General features: G+C 42.7%; 1 protein-coding gene across 1 annotated transcript in view; it reads left to right on the top strand.

Annotated features, from left to right (window-relative positions):
- The window catches only part of GALNT10 (polypeptide N-acetylgalactosaminyltransferase 10), an 80,035-nt gene that overhangs the window by 35,616 nt on the left and 26,614 nt on the right, over positions 1-17,805 (top strand). Inside the window, exons 2-4 of the mRNA XM_030229279.2 lie at positions 1,877-1,979; positions 2,841-2,979; positions 6,027-6,193. Of these exons, the coding sequence (XP_030085139.2) occupies positions 1,877-1,979; positions 2,841-2,979; positions 6,027-6,193 (409 nt within the window). The remainder of the gene's footprint in view (positions 1-1,876; positions 1,980-2,840; positions 2,980-6,026; positions 6,194-17,805) is intronic.

Raw genomic sequence — 17,805 nt, forward strand, 5'->3', positions numbered from 1 at the left:
GGAAAGCAGGGAAGGTAAATGTCATCACTCCAAAAATGCCTTCTTCCTCATCCTTCCCCCAGCTTTAGGTACTGAGGGTGGCACCACATGGTCTGGGATGTCCCTGGGGACAGCTGTCCTGCCTGTGTCCCCTCCCAGCTTCCCATGCGCTGCCACCTCTGAGGGCAAAGCAAAAAAGCCTTGACTCTGCCTAAACCCTGCCCAGCAGCAACAAAACCATCCCTGTTTGTCAACACTTTCCAGCACAAAGCCAAGTCACAGCTCCACACCAGCTCCTGTGGGGAAAATGAACTCCAAACCAGCCCAAACCAGCACAGAGAGCAGTCCCATGGGTGCCTGCAGCAGTGGACAGGGGATGTCTTCAGAGGGAAGGGAGGTGCTTCTGCAATTGTAATTTTAAGTTGCCCAAGTCCCAGAATGAGATGAGATTTAACCTTAGCAATGCTCTGTTAGATTTTTGCTGGTGGCTCTGAGTTTTCCTCTTTTTCTCCAGGTTGTCTGAATTCCCTGCTGACTTTGTCTGGGTTTGATTTGGGGTGCTGGGCTCCCACAGGCCCAGTGGATGTTCAGAGGTTCAGAGTTGCACTGTGTGTTCTTCCTTCTGGGTCCAGTCCCTGGACACTCTGGCCATGCTCTCCTCTGCAGTGGTGGCTGGGGTTACCACAGCAGCTGCTTTTAAGGGATTTTCACATGTTTGATCCCAGCAAATGGCAGGAGGGACAGTGGCATTGCCAGTGACTCTCCTGCTGTGTGCAGTCAGTACAGAACACTCTAAACAAGAGACAAAAGAGACCTAAAATACAGAGATTCCAGTCCTGCCAGTTGTTCCTGGGCCCATTGTGATACTTGTGCAGAAGGCCAGTGCTCAGAAAGTTGGCAAAACTCTCCTGGCAAAGAGGTGCTCTGGTCTGTGAGAGCTTTCCAGGACTTTTCCTGGCAGAGGAGGAGACTGGTCAGTGAGCTGGCCTGGCAAAGAATTGTTCTTGTAAAACAGAGGCAAAAATGTCACAGGATGGCAGTGTGCTCTGGTGTGGTTGTTTGGTGGGAATGATTAGAAGGGGTGGCATTCTCACCAGGCAGGAATCTGCAGGAGAACAGTGGTGTTTAATGGGACAGCTGGAAAACCACAAAGCAGGTTAAGCAAATTAGTTTGATATTTATGTTTGGTGAGTTCGGGTGAGCCCTTCCATGACAGGAGTGTGTTGTTTTTCACCAGCTCAGCTGCTCTGGGGCTGCACTTGCCTTCTCCTGCATGATGTGAATCAATAAGGCTTTTGCAGTGCCTCTCATGACTCCTCTTCCTTTCAGCAATTGTGTGTCTCCATCCTGAGCAGTCAGAGGTGAGCTGGAGACATTGGATTTCTGGGGATCTTCATTTGCTGAATTGTCTTCAAAGCACCCATGGCTTGAATTTCAGGAACAACATAATGAAATAGAATCTCTAATTGGGTTCAGCAGCAAGAGTCTTAATAAATGACCTTTTAAATCTTATTTTGATTTTATTCAGGTGTGGTAGTGTCTCATTAATAATGATCCTGCAGTAGGTCTTCCAATACATCCGATTTAATTAACAGAAAGGCTGTAAAATGTATTGGAGGGGTTCAAAATGAAAATGGGAGTTTTTAGTAGATTCTCTGATTAAGAAATAATGTTCTGCATATGTGATGGTGCCTGGAAAAATATCACTTAACAGACAAAGTTCTGAGACAAGCAAAATTCACTTCTTCCCTCACTCCTTTGAGGCTAAAAGCCACTTGGTTGTGATGATCTTACCTAAAGGGAGATGTTTAATTTCCTCTTACAGGAAGGGGAGGCTGTTGAGGAAAGGTTTCATTTGTTGTGTATTTATTATATATCAATTTTTTTTCTTTAAAAGGCACCATATGTGAGGCAAAAGAAGGACCCTTACTTTGCTGATGGACAAAGGAAAAAGGACTGGCATAACAAAGAAGCCATAAGGAGGGACTCAGAGCGTGTAGGTATGTAAGATTGCTATACAAATGTTTTAATACAGATTGTAACTTTGGTTTTATTTGGTAGGCTGAGTGTAGAACGACATGTTCGACTTTAGGGTCAAGGTGATGTTCTTGACATGATGCAGCCTTAAAACCAGTTCATCTGTTAATCTTTTAACTGTGTTAATCCCAGTTTAATTCCTTTTTCCTCATCTCCACAATAACTATTTTGAGGTGCAAATGTATCACTTAAATCTTGGTGGTTTTATGACAGGTGGGAAATTGATTTTTAAAAAACTTACCCAATCCCTCAAAAACCTGTGCATGTACCTCTCCCTAAAAAGGGGAAATCCAGAAAGGGGGGATAAGAAAAACATTCTGGAGTATAACATTCATGCAAGTCCATTCCATAATTCTGGGGTTTGTCTTGCATTGCAAATAAAGCCCATTTTGAATGTCACAGCTTTACAGTGATGTGTTTGCAAGGGCTCTGCCCCTCAGTGCAAGAGCACAAATCCATCTGTGCTGAGAATTCCAACAGTGCTGAGATATTCAGACCACATGGATTCTTCCCACTGTGAAACCAAAGGCATTCTGTAGATCTTCCAGAGCATTGCCAAAACCCCTTCATCTGTTTCTGGTGTTAGGAGGAAGAATTTTACCTTGGATTTGCACAGCTGAGTGGTTTGTAGCAAAACTGCTTATCAGATAAAATTGTTAAATTGACGTGCTTGACCTGGTGCTAAATGACACAGAGCACAAAACTCATAAAGTAATGTTCAAAGGACTATAAGATGCTCTTTTTCCTGCTGTATGGATTGATTTCTGGCCCGTTAAGCACTAATTAGCAGCAATGATCTTTATTTACTTTCTGTCTATCCACAGGAAATGGAGAACAGGGAAAACCTTACCCAATGACTGATGCAGAGCGAGTGGACCAGGCATACAGGGAAAATGGCTTTAATATCTTTGTGAGTGATAAAATTTCTCTGAATCGTTCCCTTCCAGACATCAGGCATCCAAAGTAAGTATACAGTTTGCATTCCTGAGAGTGAAGCTTTGCAAGCCCTAAATCACCACCTCTACAGGAATGTGTTCTTTTTTATTATGGGCTCTTGTACCTTTGTTCATAAAATCCAATCTTTGCACAGTTGGGTCCTGCTATTTCCCTAATAAAGGATGGTGTATAGTAATTTAAGTGGGAAATAGAAGAGATCAAATCTGGGGGAAAAATTGTTTTTTGATTTCAAAAGACTTAAAATTACCACAAACTTGCAACCCTGCTCATAAAAAATCTTTAATGCAACCCTGAGGTTCCACTTATGTTGGCCACTAGCTGGAAATGACTGTGGAATGCTCAAGAGCAGAAAAGTATGTGAGCAGCTTCACTCAACTATGTATGAAGAGTTTTACCAGGTTTATGAATTATTTTTGTGGACATCTTCCTCAAAAAAGCAGCCTCATCAGGGTTTACAAGTAGAAACGAGTTCCAATTGAATACTGACTTTAGGGTTCATCTGGTTTTGGACATTATGCTGTTGGATGGTGTTGAACTGGATTTTGGTCAAGCCAGAAGTTTTTCTCTTGCAAAAGTGCATCAGTTAGGAGTTAGCCCTTGTTTATACAAAGCTGAGAGGTTTTTAAATACTGTTTGTGAGGTTCTTAATCTGAAAGCATGGTTAGACATTTGAATCTAAGATTCTTTTGTGTAAAGCTGTGTTTATCACACTTTAGTAAATCTGAATTCAACATCTCCTTTATTCACAAGATACAGGTTCCAGAAGTCAGGCTTTATAATTTGTTAACTGCACAATTGAAATATTACCTCTTCAGCTGTCACACCAAACTAATCAAATACACTGGCTTGACACCTTTCTCAATATAAACACATAAAAAAGTAGTGAGTGTAGCTCCATAAATATTTTAGCATGCAGCTGAAATGTTTAAACACAGAGATAAATCAGGTAACTGAAGATGTTTGTGGATCAGCCCATGCTCAAGTTTTAGGAAATACAGTTTGAGTTTGCTAATCTAAATTCTACCTGGCCTCCATTTACAGGGTCTGCCTTGGGCTCTGGGAATTTAAACATCAGATAATGCCAGTATTTTGTTATCTGAGGGTTAAATGTGTTACCTCACATGCTCCAGTGTTTCCTGAAATTGCCAACGCAGTGTTGCTAATTCTGCTATTTAAACTTTTGTGAAATGTGAAACTTCTAACTCCAGCCCCAGATAAAATTAGTAAGTGAAGTGAAGGGACACCAAGGACTTAATAGTCTGTGATTAATGGTGCTGCTGCAGTGGTTTGCAGCACACTGTAATTGTGGGGGCCTTGAGGAGTGGATAAACAGCAGGTGCCTAATGGGTGCTGGGATTAGCTGGGCAGGGAGCAGTTACCCAGAGTGGGGATGTGCAGAGAAGGAATTCAGGACTGGAAAGATCTGCTGTGCATTCTCTGTGGCCATTAAAAAAGATATACATTAAATGGTATGGTTTGTGTTACTGGAGAGGTTGAGAAGGGCAGTTTATAACAAAGTTAGGCTGAGACCTAGCCATAAAGTTACAAGTCCATAAAGAGTATTGCAGAAAGAAGGGAGCTGTGCTTTAGAGCCTCTTAAATGCAGAGAGGAGAATGTGTGCTGGGGAAAAATCCATCATCTGCCTTGCCCTAAGCTTTGGGGCCACAGCTGGGCTTCTCCCCAACAGCTGCCCTGGCTGGGGAAGGGCAAAGAAGCAGCTGATGTGTGAGATGGTTTGTGGGCTTTAATATACCAAACAGTGTGTCTGCTTTCTGTTAATTGTGGGACTCAGGGAGCTGGGGCACAGCATGTACTGGATCTGCCTGGTGCACACATACAATTGTTTGTTTCAACAGTCATGTCTTCCCCTGATAACAGTTCCTTTAGGCTCCTCTAGGGTTTTTAATATTAAATACTAATTTTGCAGGTCTTGTAAAGCAATTGTAGATACAGTAGCTGGAGGGAAGCAATTTTTCTCCATGCTTAATGGTTGAACTTAATAGCTAAAGTTTTCCACTTGTTAAAGTTAGTCAGAAAATGAGGATTCCAGTTTAAGAAGAGTTAGAAACAATTCAAGGTCTCTTGGTTCATATTGGAACAGAACTGTAGCTAGTAACTGTTGGAAGAAGGTTAGAGTGGCAATGCCAAGGGCTGGATGAAAGCAGTCCCTGCAGCTTCAGTTTGCATCTTGCATCTGTGCATTGCAGCCACAGCCTGCAGGCTCTTGGCAGCATCCCAGGACAATTCATTACACCCAGAATAAGTTACTGTCCTCTCACACAGGCACCAGAGTAACTTCCTGTAGGCACAGATGTATTGAGCTTGTGTAACATAGGTACATCCTTCTCTGTGCCCTGGGAAAGGTACCAGGGAAAAGCTGCTGCTGCCAGAGCTGCTCTCATTCCTGTCTGCCCTTCCGGGGGCCAGGGCAAGGAATTACTGCCTGTGTGCATGGGATTGTGCACAGTGACAGCCTCCCAGGGCAGGGCACAGCCTGCACAGCAGCCTGGGGGCTCTGCAAGGGACAGGGAGCAGCGTGGGACCTCCCTGCCCTGCTCCTGGACACAGGGCAGCTTGTTCTGCTGGCACTGTCGTGGTGCCCCCCACACACCTCCATTCACACAGCACACACTGGTTTGGTCTGGACACAGGGGGCTCCAGGGATGGAATAGATTTTTGGCCCCTACTGAGAGCTACTGGGTGTTTTTTAACTACATTGGGTCACTGTGTGGCCTTAGAGGTTACCTGTTTAACCAGGTTTAAAGTCCACTTATGGCCACTCCTGCAGGAAAGTAAACTCTACACTTCATACTGCAGAATTTTGTTAATGAAACTAGCTTGATACCAACCCTACAAGGCAAGAGTTTGTTGCCCCTATTTCAAAATCAAGAAAATTAATGCACTCTGCATCATTTTGAAGAGCAAAGAAGTTTACTAAGTTTATTTTACTTTATTAAGTTGCTTGCCAGTAATTAATACGGAAATGCTGGTGTTTTTTGGTGTGTCTGGTGTGTTCTGGCAGCACCTTTTGACTTGCTCTGTGTGTGTCCAGCTGCAAGAACAAGCTGTACCTGGAGAAGCTCCCAAACACCAGTGTGATAATCCCATTCCACAACGAGGGCTGGTCCTCCCTGCTGCGGACGGTGCACAGCGTCCTGAACCGCTCCCCGCCCGAGCTGGTGGCAGAGATCGTGCTGGTGGATGACTTCAGTGACAGAGGTAGGATGGTTTCATGTGACATCCCCACCAGCCTTCCCTACCTGAGGCACCTGTGCACTTGTAAATATGTGTGTAATGACCTGAGGGTTTTTACTTGCCAGCAGCAGAGCTCAGGGCAATCTTGCTCCGGTGCATTTGAAAGCAGAAAATTCATGTTCCATATTCAGGGTGTGCTGGTTTAGCTGCTGCTGGCATGGACTGCCCTGTGTTCTGGGCAATATCAAAAGCCAGAGAAGCTGGTTTAAATATTCAGTTAAGGGCCTGTGTAGCCCTTAATGTAAAATGTTAAATGTTGACTCTTGAAATAACCAAAAAAAGCCAAGAGATGGGAATAGCTCACTCCTTACATTCTACTTTTTTCTTTCTTTTTTTCTTTCTTGATGCAGAACATGTAAAAGAATCCTTGTTAAAAGGTTTCCATCTGGGACTGCCCATGATTTGGCTTTCCTGTCTCATGAATTTTGTGCTCCTGAAAAGTAAATGTGCAGCGTCCAAACCTTTTCTCTCCCTTGCTTGAGGGAGATGGAACTTCCCTCAATATTCTGTACTGCACTGCCTGATGCAGTCACTTTGGGTTGGGTTGAAGTGCTGTCTGCAGAGGTGCAGAGTCACTGACACCACACATCACCATGAATGGAGCAGCACCAATGTGTGCATGTGGTTGCTGAGATCTTTTTCTCTGAGCCATTTAAATGGTGCCTGATGCAAATTAAGCTGCACTTTGCATTTTGCACTCTTGCTGTGGTGGAAGAGGCAAGTGAAGGAGGAATCAATGCCTCTGTTGTGTAGATGTTGCATAGGTGGAGAAATCCCATGGGAAGTCCTCTGACTGGTGTTGAAGAGGGCACTGTGACTTTGAGGGGTTATGGTCAGATCCAGTAACTGTTTTCTCCTTTAAAGCTGCTGTTTAGCTTTATGAGCTGCAGAGTTCAAGCCACTGATATTACTCAAGTGGGACAAAAGAGGTTTCTGTACATATGCTAAAGGATTCATCTCCAGAAACCTGACATCTAGGAAGCTCCTAAGTGAGCTTGGAAACAAGTTTGTGAATATTTAGTGTTCTGCCCTATACTGGCTTCCAAATAGGCACTACCCAACAGCTGTAGTACTTGGCCTGAAGTTCTTCTCTCATTAGTTTGCAAGCAAGGCATGCTGCATTGAACAAATCAATGTGACATGAAATAAGTATTTCTTAAGAGAATTTTCAGGCTAAGGTGAGGAGAAGGAAAACCCACCTTCCTGACAAGGTCTTTTTATTGCTACTCAGTCTAGAAGCAAATTAGACAAGCTCATGCTGTAACCACAAGTGAGTTGTACAAATGGGTTTCTTTTCAGAGAAGTGGAAATAATGAAATCTAGTTTCCTGTGGGTCTGTTTTCCCTGTTCTTTAGATGTGCCCTGACCAGGTGAAAGAGAGCCATCCTCCTGGCTCCACCCCTGCTCCTCAGTCTCTACCTGTGCTGTTTGTCCAGCTCTCTCTTCTCTGTTCCACCTGCCTCTGATCAGACAAATTCTCTCCTCCCTTGGTCATCCATCTTTCATACAAAGGTTGCAAGAAGTAGCTGGGATTCATTTGTGTGCAGCATCTATTTATAAATGGATATAAAAGACTCCAGGTGCTGGACAGTAGGTTAAATTGTCAAGGGAAGAGAATAACACTCATGGAAAGAGAGTGTTAATAAAAACTGGTGTGGGGGTTCTCTTTGGGGTGGATTTTTCTTGTTCGTTTTTTTTTTTTTTAAACCAGTATTTTCCTGCTAGCACAGTTGATTTCTGCACACTGGGACAATTGCTGGTTAGGATAAAACATCTTTCCTTCAGTGCTGTCAGTTCTGTATCTGCACTTTTCTTCCTTACCCTCACTGGGGTTGGCTTGCACATCCCTCAATGGGCTTAAGTAGATCCTTAATCTTAGGGGGCTCATAAATCCTAATCACATGATCTTGACTTGAAAGGCTGATGGTTACAAATTTCTGGTTCTAATTTATCCACTGTTAAAACAAAAAAAACCTCCAAAACCTAAACAACAAACACTTCAACCCAGTAACTGAGAATTGATAGTTTAATGCATCTAACTGAAATCATGAAGGAGCAGAAGTTCCAGGAAAACTTTAACTTCTATGTTGTATGTTTGAAAAGAGCACATTCTTGGATTTGGACTGTTAGGTAACTGCTCTGGTTATCTGTTTCTTATGATTAAATTGGGCAGATAATAAGAACTCCATGTCCCAGCTGATGATCATCACAGCTGTGCCACAGAACTGGAGAGCAGTAAAAAGAATGAGAAGAAATTTCTTGATTTTTCTTTGCAAATCATAAATGATTGGTCCTCTGCATTGTCTGCAAAGTATTCTGTATTGTCCTCAAGAATTCTGTGCTTTTGTGTGAAATAACAGTCCCCTAAATTTGTAGCTGCATCTTTTAAAGTTACAGAATCACTTTTGGATGTAGTGGGAGTAGAGGCCAGGTCTGAGATCAGAGGGGCATAGTAGGAGCAGTAAATGTTATCTCCTTCCCTGAAAAGATCAGTAAATAGTCACCATAAACTGCAGTGAAAAGCCAAGGATGGAAAAGATAATCACTCAATAAAAATCTGTTATTAATTTTTTTATGGAGATGTTACTCTGACAGGATAAAACATTGGATATCTCTGCTGTATCTCATGCTGGCCTTTCACTCAAGGGTTATCTAAACAGACCTCCAGAACTTTAACTCTTTAAAGAATATTCCTCAATAGCTTGACCTTCCCTGGCAAGGAGACTCTCCCTCTCTCTCCTGCCAGCATTTCTTGTGTGCTGACCTGTGCTGGGGTTAAATGTGCTGGGGTTTGCCAGCTGCCCTTGAGGTGCTGCAATGTTTCTCTCTTGTTCTGCTGTTTCACTGCTTTCTGGGAATGGTGATGCTGGTGCTGATCCATCAGCCTCTTTCATCCCTGTGTCTCATACATGGAGAATCTTTGCTGCACATGAAGTAAAGAGGACTTTGGTAATAGAAGAAATAGTAAGTGTGGAAACCTGGCTACTGCAAGCAGTGTTTTTCCTGACAGATGTTATTTTCATATGTTTTTCATCTGGTTTTAAGCTTGAGTGTAAGGAATTTTTGGTGTGTCTACGAAGAGGGCTGGGAAGTTGGCTAACAGAGTGACAGGAGAGTGAAGACAGATTTCTGGGTTAGTTGGTGGCTGCTGTGGTCTGCAGCAAACCTGGGGGGCAGCTGTGGCTGTGCATTATTGGAGCTCCTGGACAGATGAATCATCATCTGGAAGTGTCAGCAGCCATTTATTTCTTAATTTGTTTGAAAGAGACAACTCTGTGACCTTTAGCAATAAACATTTTTCATCCCAAAAATGCTGTCCTGATGACAGCAGATCTTAACAGGGAGCAGCAAAAGCAGCTTTACAAGTCATGTTTTTTAAATGTTTCCTTTGCTTTGTACTTGGAAAGTCAGAATGTGCTGGAACAACTTGCTGTCTGGAATGGTTTGATTTTTTTTTTTTTTTTTTTAATGCCTGCAGTATAATGCAAATGGCCCAAATCTAAAAAAAGGCTAGAGCCTTACCTCACCCAAATTTTGTGCAGGATTCTGTGTCAGGCAGAGTGCTGTGGGAAAGGCTGCCTGTCCCTGGGCTCCGTGGGTGTGGTGGCTCCATCTCCTTTGCCTTGAGCTGCAGTTATTGTCACCTCCAGCAGCTCCTTCTGACACTTAAATCTTCCTCTGTGGGGATTCCCTTGGTAGGTTGGGTTGATTTAAAAGGAGCTGCTTTCCATCATGTGCCATTGGTCACAGCAGAGTGAATACTGCAGGGCTGGGTTTTACTTTCTCTACTGGTACTCTCTGCAGGCAGTGTAGCATTGCATCAGGACTGCTATAATGCTTTTTTTCCCCCACAAACTTGATTGGGAGCGATGTAAGAACTTTCTCCCCTGTTCAGAACACTTGTAGGAATTTTCTGTGCAGAAGAAAATAGGTTTTATTGAAGAGGGAGACACCAATTCAGCAAACTGTTGTTGGAAAGTAAGAATTAACCTGCCCAGCACTTGCTGCTTCTTCCTGCATGGTACAGAGAGCTGCCAGAGAGCCACAGGCTGACCTCCAGGGTGTGATGAACCTCAGCTCTTGCAGGGTGGTCCAAAATAATGCCTCCCCTTCTGGATAAGCAGAATTCTGAATTCAACTTGTGAATTACCACTCTGCAATTCCTGATCATACAAACTTCTAGCTGTGGCAGTCCACACTTCTAGCAGTGGATTTATGGCTTCACTTGTAATGTCTGTAGCTATTCTTTCAGCCTGATGGGTTAAATTAAACCTTTCATATGCTGGCTTGCAGGATACTAATTGCATCCCTCCAAGCCTGTTGTTACCAGAATGGCCCTAAGTAAACTAAAATGTTTTTTCCATGTATATCAGTTTTCTCCTGGGGACTGGCATGTGAAATTTGTTTGCTTTTTGAATATCTAATTACCATGCTGCTGAGTGGGAATTTGGTTGTATTCTATCATAGAAATGGGAGGAGGAGACCTGAAGTGGAATTGCAGGTCAGTTTGTAACACTGCAGGTTTTTCTGTCAGCTCTGATGGCATTTTGTTATTGATAGCTGGCCCCAAGTCACAGGCAGGCAGTTCATGGTTCTTCAGGGTCTGCTTCAGTCCCTGGGCCTGCAGCAGGATTGCTGTGCTGAGAAATGGAGCTGTTCTGCTCTAGTGTCTGTCTTGTACTAAATGAATTGTTGGTCTCCACCTAATTCTTGTAGCTTGTGGACACCTCTGCTGTAAAAGCTGTCTCTGTGTCTGCATGAACAGATGTAAAGCTGTCCTCTGTCTCAGTAATAAAGGATCAGCCCTGAGCTGGGGGAGCAGGGGATGGCACATCCCTTTGCAGGGTGCTTGTCAGAATGTTCTTTGCTTTTCACCTGGTACATATTTGGTAGCCCAGCACAGCAGTGGAACATCAAACACTCCTGGTGAAAGGCAGACGGCAAACTCCTCTGTTTTGGAGGAGAAGTCTCTTACAGGTGCAGAATCACAAATAGTTGAGTTTGGGAAGCAAATCTGGAGATCATCTAACCCAGCCCCTCTGCTCAGCTACAGCAAGTTTCTCCAGATCTTATTATTCACTCCAATTTTGAAAATCTCTCCAGGGATTGAGACTCCCTGATGTCTCTGGGGAGCCTGTTCTGCTGTTCAGTCACTCTGCCAGTGACCTAGTTTAAAAAAAAAAGTAATTAAAAAATACCCTATGCTTAACCAGCATTTCCTGTGCTTCAGTTTGTGCCCAAGGACTCCCAGGTCCTTCTCTGCAGAGCTCCTATAACTTATCTAGGAAACACCTGTAAAAGAATACCTCTAAAACAAACTAATTGTTTGCATTTATGTGCTTCTGGAGCAAGCTGATATCATGGATTTTTCAGCCTTTCCCCTAATGTCAGGCATGGTAGGATTTTTACTTTTTCACCCTTTGCAGCAATGGAAATTTAGAAATTATTCAAGACATTTGAAGTTTACTGTGTGCAGGAGGCTGTGACTTCATTGCTGAATGTCATTAAAAGAAACATCTTGTGGTGTACTTGGGGCTGGCTGTGTGCTCAGAGGAAAGGGTACACACCACACAGGGTTTATCTTATTTTATGGCTGAGCTTGACAGAAATCAGTGATTGTGGCTAAGAGCTTGAATTTCCCATAAAACTCACGTTTCAGCATTCAGTTATTTGCATATTGAGTGACAGCCTGTTCTTACTTGTTTTCAAGATTACTTTGGTAAAAATGACAGTGTTTTAGAACAAATGTTGTCCCTTGTTGAAGAAGAGAACTGCAGCATCAGTCATCTCCAAAGCATGAGTTACATGCAAAGCACTCTGTTGGTACAATAATAAAGCTGGATGTGGCAGCACTGAAAATACTGCAGTCTCCAAACATCAGGGTTGTTCTGGAAGTGTTAGCCCAGCTGGGCCCTCTGCCCAGGGTGTTGCATGTCTGTACAGTGGCAAGATGTGAAATCTGAGCATCCTTCTCAGAGCAGCCAGGCAGAATCTGCACCTGGCACTGGGAGGCCACAAAGCTTTCAGCCCAAGAGTTGGAATGGGTTTGACCCAAGATGACAATGACAAGCCCAAATGTTGGAATGTGTTTGACCCAAGATGACAATGGCATTTGCAAAGTGAACCCTCTGGCCTTTACATTAAACACCCCCTGGTTTAGGGAGTGGCTGTCCAGGAGGCTCTGTAAATGCATCCTTGGCTCCAGTGGATTTCAAGGAGACAATTTTGTTCTGAGGAATGTGTATGGGAACTCATTTTCCCTTGGGGGGTCATTATGGAGATTTTGGATTTCAGCTTCATCTTCCAAGACTACTTTGTTACCTTGATCCTCATCTTAATTTGTGAAAACTTTTTTTAGGAGTCTATTCTATTTTTATGTTCAACCATTTTAATTTTTTTTTAATTCCTTCCCTATCAGAGGGGAGACAGAACCAAATCCTTCTTTTTCTCTTGACAGATAAATCCCTGTGACATTTTAAACCTCTCTTTATATTGCAGTACAGATAATTCTGGAGGTATGGGATGATATGAATGGAAAACCAAATGTGAGTGAGGTAACTTGGCTGAACCATGAGCAGCATAATTTGGTCTGGAGGGCAGAAGTCACTGAGTAATGTAGTGAGGGAGAAGGCCAGGGGTGATTAATGTGTCATTTGGTGCAGCAGCAGGTATATAACAAATACAGCTCTGTTCCATTAACCACATCTGCCAGGCCTTAATTGAAAGAAATCATGTTCTGAGTATCTGAAATAGAAAAAGGTTTAATACTTGAATTCTTTTTGATCTTTAAATGGAACAGTAACAGATTTATACAGCTAAAGAGATTATCTTTTCATCTACAGGCACATGCACTGTAAAAGTAATTTTTTTTCCCTCTTAAATGCACTGAAGTGCATCTGGTTAGTGCATCTCAGAATATGGAGTGACTGTGCTTAGGACAAAGTGATGACAGCCTTTCTTGCTGAATTATCAATATTTTCATCTTAAAGCTTCTTACCAGAAAATATGGAGAAAAGAAGAAAAAGCCAAGCTCTTTTGGGCCAACTGTACTTTTCCACAATCTTTAAGTGTTGCTTTCAAGGTCTCTCATAAAAGTTGTGGTAAATATTGTCCCAAACAACTGACAGATTATTTTTGTAAATTAAGTTGCAGAATAAAGAGGATTTGTTTCCTTGTTAGAATTCATTGCAGACCACTTCAGATCTGTTTAGACTCATGAAAAATGAAGGAACAGCCAGTGAGACAGCTCTCCCTTTGGGTAAGTGGGAGTTTGGTTCTTCCTGGATGGAGAGATGTGACATTCTGTCCCAAGCTGCAGCATGACTCCCAGGGAGCAGAGCAGGGACATGAGTGTAGGAGTGAATTTGTGAACTCACCAGCATTCTTTTCCATAGTGAGCACCAAAGGGAGCAATAAAATAAAAGCTGGTGCAGACATCCCATTTTTGTTTATGAGAAGAGAGTAATTTGTTATTCTCCATTTCTGGCAGTGTCTTGTGAGTGTGGGATATTTTAGATAACGGTGACAAAGTCTGCTTTGGATCAGACTGAGATGTGGATGAAATTCAATTTTATGTTTTCCCTTCTCTGAGTATCCATTTTTAATGTGTCTTTAATGTCTGTACTCGTGTATTCCCTTCATAAAGGGATGTCTAAAACCTGCACTGTGCATTAGGCAATGGCTGGGGAACATTAAAAGTTTATTCTCTTGTGTTTTAAGTGTGAGGCCCTATTGTAGTTGTTTGCTGCAGTTTTGTTTGTGACAGCCTAAATTAACCAAGCATTTTATTTTTCATCATCTTATATTTATTTCTCTAAGATCAGTTGCTGTGGCTGAAAGATTCTTCTAGAAAGGAAATGAGGTGGCTCTAAAAGGTTGAGTGTACTGTGACCTCTTTCTCAGCTAATTATTGTGTAGTGAAGGATGTCTGGCAGTCTAAAGTTTAAAAAAAAATAAATAATTGAGGAGCAGAGTTTCCATTACAGCTCATTAAGTAAATCTCAGTGTATTGCTTGCTACTAAGAAACCCTACACATGTAGCTTCTGTTAGAGGAGCTTTGCAGGAAAAGAGCTTTAATTTCATTCTCCTCACCTTGAAGTACATGTCCTCATCTGCTAGGAGTCAAAAATCTAGATATCTGCCAGCTGCAGTGCAAATCAGCATTTTAATGCTTTACAGCTGCTTCTCTATAGAAGTTAATTAGAAATGTGATTCAAACACCCTCTGCCCATATATGATATCTATTACTGGTAATCATAGTTTCTGCTATTTAAACCTGCATTTGGAGTGGTATTAACAAAGCAGCTGTTCCACACAGGGACTTTGATAAAGGTGGAAACTTCTTCACTCTTCAAAAAGCATTTAGCTTCTTTAAAATTGGAAGCTAAATGCTGCTTCAACTGAAAAATAAAAGTGGATAAACCAAACCACGTTCCTTTTCTAGTTTTAATTGCAGTTATATTTTCTTAGTAAAGAAATGCCACACAATGCTCTCAGTGCAGTTCTGAGGAGCACTGCTGCCTGCTCCCCACAGCAGGGATGCCCTGATGGAGCACAGCAGTTTAACTCTGCTGGGCAGGGGGAAGCCAAAGCTCCAGATTTAAAAGCAGGGACCTTCAGCTATCAGTCCTGCCCTGTCCTCTGTCATCCAGATAAAATTAATGTGTTATTTGAGAATGGTGTTGCCCACAAGATGGCTTAGTTTGGTATCAGTACAGCTGTAAACAGGCCTGGATTTGTGCTTCAGGATTTAATAGATTTATTGACCTTTCTAGCAGATGTCACTGACTTCCTGTGATAACTGCATTTCTTGTGAGTAAAGTAAACCAGAGTGTTGGGAACTGATGGTGAAGAGGTCTAGAAGAAGAGTAAAGTGTGAGTTTGTAAATTATCCTTCTGGCATGGCAGAGTTTGTTACTGCAAGTCACTTGTTCTCCCTGCAGCTGTATTGCTCATTTTTTCATTTGCCAGATACATTGTTTTCTGTTCTCTGACCCACAGACAACAGGACAGACCTCCTTCTGCTTTGTCATTCATGGTTGGTAATGTTCAGGCATCATTGTAGCACTGAAGGATTATCAGTGTTTTCCAATATTCCAAGTTGGCTGCAACCCCAGAGCAAAAACTTTCTAGTTCTCTGCTATTAATTTTAGGCTTCATAGTTGTTCTTCCTCACTTAGACACTGGAGATCAGAGCCTGTGGGACCCCAAGGGGTGCATTCCTACCAAATCAAAGCCACTTTCAACTGAGTTACATCTCAGGCCTAATGGACTGTTCTCTAACAAGACAAAAGTCTGGAGCAGATTTCTCTGTCAATCCTTGTGGTCTTTCTGGAATATTTCCTTTTCTGATGATTTGAAAGCAAATACTTTCAGGCCAAGAAGTTCTTTGCCTCTATCATGTACAAAGCCAACCCTCTGAGGACTGGTTTGTTTTGGCATCTTCTTTTCTTTTCTTTTCTTTTTCTCCCCAGCAAAACTCAGTGACTTTTAAGGCTTTAATCTTGCAATTTTGATATGTTCCAAAATGTTGCAGTAAGAACTGTCTTAACACTTCATCTGCCTGCATCTCTTCAAGTGATGGCAAGTTTTGCCTTCCTGTTGGTCATGGGCTTTTGTTGGTCATGATACGCCGTGCAGAACATCAGTGGCAGCAGTGGCTGTGTCCTGGCACACTCCCTGGGCACAGAGGAGGCTTTGGCACAAACTTCTGAGATGCTTTTGCACCCCTCCTTGTCTCTCCAGTGCCCAGAAAGCAGCTGATGGGGTAGGTTCAAAGCAATTAAAGATTTTGAGAGTGCTGGCATTCCTTTGCTTAAACAACTGGGTAGTCAGAGCTGTGGCTGATGTGGCCTTAAGAGGAGTGCAGAGATTGCTTGGGTTGAAGGCAGTAATTTGGGACAGTAATGCCCTTCCTTGCCAGTCACCATGGCTACATCAAACTTGAGCTGAATATTAAGTGTACTGCAAGGAATTCACCCCTGTTTTGTAGCTACAAAGGCTGTGTGGGCCAGAACCTGCATCTCTCCAGTGTGTGTGTGCCAGCACAGCAGCTCTGAGGTTAAAAGCAATCAACAGGAAATCACTGAGAGTCACAAAATTCCCTCTTTAGATGAAATGTAGTCAACAGAAGAGGAAAAAAGCTAAGTGGGTGCTTTAATCTTGATACATATTTAATGAAATGGGAAGGGAGAAGAGTAAACTAATGAGAATGACTTGACTGTTTCCCCTGGGAGAGATGGGTTCTGGCAGAGGGGAAAACTGATCTTGTGTGTTGGCCAGGAGGTCAGTGGGCAGGAATTAAGAGGTGATGCACACACCACAGGTTGGCTGCACTGCTCCCAAGAGCAGGAGGTGTTTAAACCTTTACAGCATGAAGGAAAGAGAAGTAAATGGATTTTTCTGGATTTCCTCAGAAAGCAGCAGTTGGAACAGACTCCTTTACAAATTAAACTTTCCTGAGAGATTGAGAGGTTGTGCTGTCAGTGAGATGATTGCTCCCTGTATATTTCCCTGCTTGGAAATGCAGCCTACTAAACTTTCTTTGGGAAAACCTGATTTTATCACAGCCCAGGCTCACACCAGAGGTCTTTTCCCCACTAACTCACAACCTGGCTTATTTCTTGGGCACCATTCTTCCACTTCTGTGCACTTTATTGTGCCTGAAACAGAAGCTTGATTGGAAACCATTTAGAAAGAGAACCAAACTAGTAAGGTTTTCAGCAAACCCTTTTGATCTTTGTTCAAGACCAAACCATGCTATCTTACCATGTGGGGTGGTACACATTCAGCTGTTGTCCCATGCACAGAAACCCTTTCCCCCCTCAGTTTCTGTTTTTAAAGTTGTGCTGAGACCCAGCACTGATGCAGAATGGGCAGTGGAAACTGGACCCCCCCCTTTTGGAGTCCACCCCAGAACTGTAATCAGTGAAGCAACAAATATTAATTCTCTCCCTTCTCAAGCCTTTTCCTCTTTGCAGGAAGATTCAGCTTGGAAAGCTGTGATCAGCCTAATCAGTTTTCTATTACTGAGACTGGTGCTCATAGTACAATTTGTTAAATCAATTTATTATCCTCCCAACCAACTTCAGTGATCAGAGCGTGAAAACATTGAAAGAAAATTAAAACTAGTGGAAGTGCTGCCTGTTTGGATAACAGCACATTTTGCTGTTTCAAAGGATTACTCATCTGCACCAAAACAGGGAGAGAAGTTAATTTCAATGATTTAGAATCTTCTATTTCAGGGAGGCCTGGCTTGCACATTATGATGGATTCAGGAAGAAGTATAATTCGTTCTTAAATTGTTAAACAGCACATTGGGGCCAAGTAGCCAAGTAAAAATGAATGGATTCATTTGTAATCTTCAACAAGCATGTCTGTGTGTGGGAGGGTGGGGATGGCAGGCTGGGGTAACCTGTAAACAAATGCCAGATGCATGCTGGCACTTCAGGCTTTGGTGGTGGAAAGCAGCCAAAATAACCTGCAGAGAAGGGAAATTGTCCTTTCCTGCCTAAAATGGAATTCTGCAGATCCTCCAGTCCTGTCCTCCTGTGCCCTTCAGTGGGAGGGGGAGGTT

This window comes from Serinus canaria, chromosome 13 (assembly GCF_022539315.1).
Source record: "Serinus canaria isolate serCan28SL12 chromosome 13, serCan2020, whole genome shotgun sequence".
In the NCBI taxonomy this organism is placed as follows: domain Eukaryota; kingdom Metazoa; phylum Chordata; class Aves; order Passeriformes; family Fringillidae; genus Serinus; species Serinus canaria.